Here is a 5,860-nt window from a genome sequence, read left to right as displayed (position 1 = left end):
TTATCTTTCGAAGTGTATATTACTAGAGGGGGTCTCCTTGGGCTCCCCTGCCGCGGCTAGTGCGGCCTCAAGTTGGGCTTTGCACTCTTCTAGCTCCTGGGACAGTAGGGAATTCTTTTGTGTAAGAACCTGCATAACATATGATCCTTAAATCAGTTATTCTAACCGTTTCAAGTCTCGGGGGCTACTGGTATATATATAACTACCAAAAATTTCTTACCCGTATGTCTTTTACATATTGCTCCGTGGCTCTGGCTAGACCATTTTGAGCGGCACGGAGGTACGCATCTCCCGACTTGAAGGCATCTGATGCCTCTTGGGAGAAACAAGCGTCGCGAAAAATTGTCCGGCGACGCCTGTGGTTCATGGCACTCTCCACCTCAGAGTTGGTGGCAGACAACCTGTCCACATCCTCCGTCCACTAGAAGAAATATGTCAACTTATGACCTTCTGTAGTGACCCTCGAAGAATTGGTCATAAATCTATGACCATTTTAGACTAATTGGTCAAAAGCTGTTCAGGGGGCTCCAAACCCTAAACCATTGCGACCATTTTGGTCAGAAAGGTCGTAATTTCCTTACACGAAATGCTCACAAAGCAGACAGTGCTAGTCCGCTGCCTTATTTCTAGCTGATCATGACCAATATAGATGGTCATAGCCTTGTAGATTGTGGTGGTTGTGATCACTAGGCGCCATCTCATCAGTTTTGCCTATGTGTCATGTCCATGTGGCAGTTTTTGCCCTAGGTTGTGAAGCAACCTATATTTCCATCATTCCCAAAATTCCCAAAAAAACCTCATAAATTCTTTGGGTCGTATCTTCATCAAATATGTAAAACTCCTTGCTTGGCTAGTTCAAAACTAATTCAACAATATTCATTTTCCTATTATGTTCACAACAACACTTTCTGAAGGAAGTGCTATTTATATATTCTTGATTGCCCTAGGAATTTTTGGGCACTCTTTCCTATCCAAATCATTACCGCATGACAAAATTCAGCTCCATTTGCCTAGCAAATCTTCCTCGGCAAATTTCCGAAGTTTTTGTCCACCTAGAAGCATTGTGAAGGAAGTACCTTTTTTATATCTCTAAATGACATGAAATTTATATAGTTCCTTCATATGCCGAAATTATCACCCTCCTCCAAATTGAAGCTTAGTCAAATCATCTATGTGAGACCAGGTTCAATATATATTTTATGGCCAAATTGGCACGTTGCAAAGCAAATGTTATATAGACCCCTCCTATTACCCTCAAACTTTTCGGGCACTCTTCCATACCCAAATCATTGCCACATGATAATATTCAGCTCAATTTTCCTAGTAAATCTTTCTCGGGAAATTTCCAAAGTTTCTACCTCGAGAGAAGCTTTGTGAAGTAAGTACTAGCTAGGCTTACCCAAATGATCTGAAAATTTACGAGCGCATGACCATACCTAAGTAACTTACCTACACCAATTTTGAGCTCATTTCATTCATCCAATCTCTCTCACTAGTTTTCCCAAGTTTCTGTCCGTAGAAGAGCATTGTGAAGGAAGTACTACTTTGGCATGTCCAAATGGTAGCAATTTTTTACAATGCTTTCCTATGCCCAAATAACCATCCTCCACAAAATTTCAGCTCAATCCATTCATTATTTTGAGCCCAGCTTCAACATTCATATTTTTTCCAGCGTGGTACTTTGCAAAGCAAGTACCACCTAGGATCCTCCTTTTGAGCTAAAAATTTGTGAAGACATTCTCCTTAGTAGATGATCATCCTCAGCCAAAACTCACGCCCACTGGCCATGTGCATTTCCCGTACCACTAATCAAACACTTGGCTGCTAATTCATGTTTGAGCATCGATCGGTCTCCTCGTGAGAATCTTATGTTGTAATTTTCTTCCTAGCACCAACCTGGGGAGTGCCCAACCCACTAGACATGCCTAGGCCTCCCAGAACACATGGCAACATTATGGTCACGCGGTGACCACGCGACGGGCATGCGAGTTTACGCGCTCTAGAGTTGGGGCCCTCGGCCACCGCCCAAACCTCGAGGTATTGCCACCAAACCATGTATTTATGATTAAATAGGTCCTTATGTAACTAGAAATGATTTTTGGAAAAAATAAATAGCAAACTATGATGCAGCTGCAGTTCAAATTTGACCCGCTTCCAACTGAATCGGCGGAAATTTGTCTTTTTCACGAGAGGTGGATCAAAAAATTTTACACCCAACCATTTTGTCAATTGTGCATTAAATATGGCCTAGTATTTTATAAAAATGATTTGGTCCAATTTTTCAACAATTATTTGGTAGTTCCTTCACAAAAAACCTCGTTTCGGGCACTCGAAAAATGGAAAATGGCTTTTTCGTCCAACGAAAATGAAAACTTCCTTAGGAAACATTGTTTGCCATTCCAATATGCACCCTTGTGCACAATATGAGATCATTTGAACAAACTATGCCATGAAAGTGGCCATAAGATTGATCATTTGGCTTGAAAGCCATGAATCTTCACACATGATAGCTCATTTCTGAGAACACTTTTTAAAAATAATTATTGTATTACGAGTTTATTATTTTTCCCGGAAAGTTGGTCATATATAATGACACAATGCGAAGGTTTTCCAATTTTTTGATTTTTTTTTAATTTTTTATGCCCGTTTCAAAATGCGGTCAAAACGGTGGGAATGACCGTTCCTAGATAGTGGTTGAATCTTGGAATTTTTTTGGTGTTTCTATGATTAAATTGATACTTATGTACCTAGAAATGTTTTTTGGAAAAAATAAATAGCAAACTATAAGGCAGCTGCAGTTCAAATTTGACCCGCTTCCAACTAAAACGGCGGAAATTTGTCTTTTTCATCAGAGGTGGATCAAAAATATTTACACCCAAAAATTTGATCAATTGTGCATTAAATATGGCCTAGTATTTTATAAAAATGATTTGGTCTAATTTTGCAACAATTATTTGGTAGGTTCTTCACAAAAAACCTCATTTGGGGCACTCGAAAAATGGAAAATGACTTTTTTGTCCAAAGAAAATGAAAATTTCCTTAGGCAACATTGTTTGCTATTTAAATATTCACCCTTGTGCACAATATGAGATCATTTGAACAAACTAGGCAATGAATGTGGCCATAATATTGATTATCTAGCTTGAAAGCCATTGATCTCTAGAGATGATAGCTCGTTTCTGAGAACAATTTTTAAAAGAATTGCCGTATTACAATTTTATTATTTTTCCTGGTAACTTGGTCACATATGATGACACAATGAGAAGGTTTTCCAATTTTTTGATTTTTTTGAATTTTTTATGCCCGTTTCAAAATGCGGTCAAAACGGCGGGAATGACCGTTCCTAGCTAGTGGTTGAATATTGGAATTTTTTTGGTGTTTCTATTATTAAATAGATACTTTTGTACCTAGAAATGATTTTTGTAAAAAATAAACAACAAACTATGAGTCAGCCGCAGTTCAAATTTGACCCGCTTCCAACTGAATCGGCGAAAATTTGTCTTTTTCATCAGAGGTGTATGAAAACTTTTTACACCCAATAATTTGGTCAATTGTGCATTAAATATGGCCTAGTATTTCAAAAAATGATTTGGTCCAATTTTGCAACAAATATATTATAGGTCCTTCACAAAAAAAATTAGTTTGGACACTCGAAAAATGATTAAAATAGGTAGAAAGATCAGAAATGCATACAAATTGGTGCCCGTCCATAAAATGTGGTCTAACATGAGTGAAAATTTGTATAATGCCCTTTTGAAAAATATTTTTGATAGTTGCTTCACAAAATAGCTCTATCTTTAGTACTTGGAAATTATTTTAAATCACAGATTCTCGAACCAATCAGAACCCTTCTCATGGATCACCACACTCTATGTGATCTAAACCGTCCACACTAGGCGAATCCAACGTCTCTCGCTCACCTCTCAGCAGGCCAACCCAAACCCTAACTCCACTCCTCTCCCCTCTATCGCCCGATTCAGATCCACTCGCAGCCGCCACCTACCTCTCGCCCTCGATTCAGATCCCGCCGCCCACGCCCGCGCGCCACCACACTCCGCTGCCCGCGCCGCTCTTCCTCCGCCCGCCGACCCCACGCCGTCCCTGATGCCTCACTCGCGGCGCTCATCCCGCCCTAACTCCACTCCCACTCCAGCCGCTGCTGCCCCCTTCTCCCTCCCACCCACGCCCCGCGCCCACGCCCCCAACCCCAACCCCTTCTCCTTCCCTCACATCTCGATCTGCCGCCGCCCCCAACCCCACCGCCACCGCCACCATCGACGACCCTCGCCGTAGATGAGGTTGAGGCCGACCCAAGATCGAGCCCATGCCCAGAGCCGCCCCCAAGATTCGCAGGCAACCCCACGCCAATCAGGACCTCGATTTGGATCGAGCAGGCGCTCTCCACAGACGGGGCTTGGGCAGGCGAGCCAACCGCAGCGGATTCGGCCCTCAGCTCCTCTGGTGGCCAGAAAGGCACCGCGGAGGCTCGCGGAGCACGGGGACGTCGCTCGCCGCCCTCACCGCACCTCCATTCCCCTCCACCACCTTCCCTCTCCCTCTACACGCCTGTCTATATAAGGTACGCATCCCTCTCCCCTCACCTCTCTCCCCGCGCTTCCGGAAGTCGGGGTCTAGGGTTTGGTGCGCCGGTGCACTAATGGATCTGGCGGGGTTGCTGGTGTGCTGCAGGAGGGCGACCGGATGTCGGACGCGCCGGCGAGCCCGCCGGGCGGCGGCTTCGGTGGCGTCAGGGAGCAGGACAGGTTCCTGCCCATCGCCAACATCAGGAGCATCATGAAGATGGCCATCCTGGCCAACGGCAAGATCACCAAGGACGACAAGGAGACCGTGTGGGAGTGCATCTCGAAGTTCATTGCTTCATCGCCAGCGAGTGAGTGCCTCTGTTGACCGCTGACACTCTGTTTTTCCTACCTGAATCAAGTGTGGTCTGGTGCTGACCTGTCGCCGTTTTGTCTTGTCTGTAATGTAGGGCGAGCGACAAGTGCCAGAGGGAGAAGTGCAAGACCATCAACATCGACGACCTGCTCTGGCCGATGGCCACGCTAGGCTTTCAGGAGTACATTGAGCCCCTCAAGGTTTATCTACAGAATTACAGAGGTGCATGCCCATTTAGCCATGTGGGATTTTTTATCTGAATTAATTGGGGATGGATTAGTGCTTTGAGAGTTAGGTAGGTCCATGATAGTTTAATATGTTGCTGTTGTAGCCTGAAAAGCTCTGTTTGGCACTTTTGTTAGTCCTAGTTGGCAATTTTAAACACTCATGTTCAGCTTGGTGACTGATGAGACCCCACACTGCCTGGCACCAATCATCTTATTGTCCATAGAACAAGTGTTGATTTATCCCTCCAATTACTACTGTCATTGAGATCTTCAATTCTTTTCTGTACTATTAATTCAGATAACTGAATGATTTTAAGCACTAAGAATTGTCTCCGGAGTCCAACTATTAAACTGTTTAAGTAGCTACTGAATCTGCTTGCTTGGTTATGGCAGACATACATGCCTTACAAATTCGTTATTCTTGTTTGAAGCTAAGCTAGGCTGCTGTAGTTCCAGCAAAAAACAAGGGAGCCGCTCTTTTTGTTCTTCACTAATAAATTCTTGTTTGAATGCATATCCTGGGGGTGGTGAAGCTGGGAGCCTTTCCTCCCCATAAAAATACTTTGCTCTTCATTATGACCAATGCCCTTATATAATTAGCTGCTAGGAGTGTTTATATACTTGATCACCACACCTCTACTATGCTGGTTACTTTTGCTTTCTTCTCTGTAGTTGTCCAGGGCATAACAGTTTTATGTGTGGCTTGTTATTTTGTTACCAGCCTACTTTCTTGTGCT

At 43.5% G+C, this 5,860-nt stretch overlaps 1 protein-coding gene across 1 annotated transcript; it reads left to right on the top strand.

Annotated features, from left to right (window-relative positions):
* The first annotated feature begins 4,701 nt into the window (after positions 1-4,701).
* LOC123153729 (nuclear transcription factor Y subunit B-like) lies at positions 4,702-5,232 on the top strand. Its single transcript, XM_044572704.1, has 3 exons — positions 4,702-4,895; positions 4,991-5,118; positions 5,228-5,232. Exons 1-3 carry the CDS (start codon positions 4,702-4,704, stop codon positions 5,230-5,232), a joined length of 327 nt encoding a protein of 108 aa, XP_044428639.1.
* The last annotated feature ends 628 nt before the right edge of the window (positions 5,233-5,860 follow it).

Source organism: Triticum aestivum, chromosome 7A, assembly GCF_018294505.1.
Source record: "Triticum aestivum cultivar Chinese Spring chromosome 7A, IWGSC CS RefSeq v2.1, whole genome shotgun sequence".
In the NCBI taxonomy this organism is placed as follows: domain Eukaryota; kingdom Viridiplantae; phylum Streptophyta; class Magnoliopsida; order Poales; family Poaceae; genus Triticum; species Triticum aestivum.
This window is presented reverse-complemented; position numbering and strand designations above follow the sequence as displayed.

Bases quoted from the DNA above. Each gene is read 5' to 3' on its own strand.
- LOC123153729 (XM_044572704.1), top strand. From the start codon at position 4,702: ATGTCGGACGCGCCGGCGAGCCCGCCGGGCGGCGGCTTCGGTGGCGTC. The intron at 4,896-4,990 runs GTGCCTCTGTTG...TCTGTAATGTAG, and splicing joins GCTTCATCGCCAGCGAGTGA to GGCGAGCGACAAGTGCCAGA.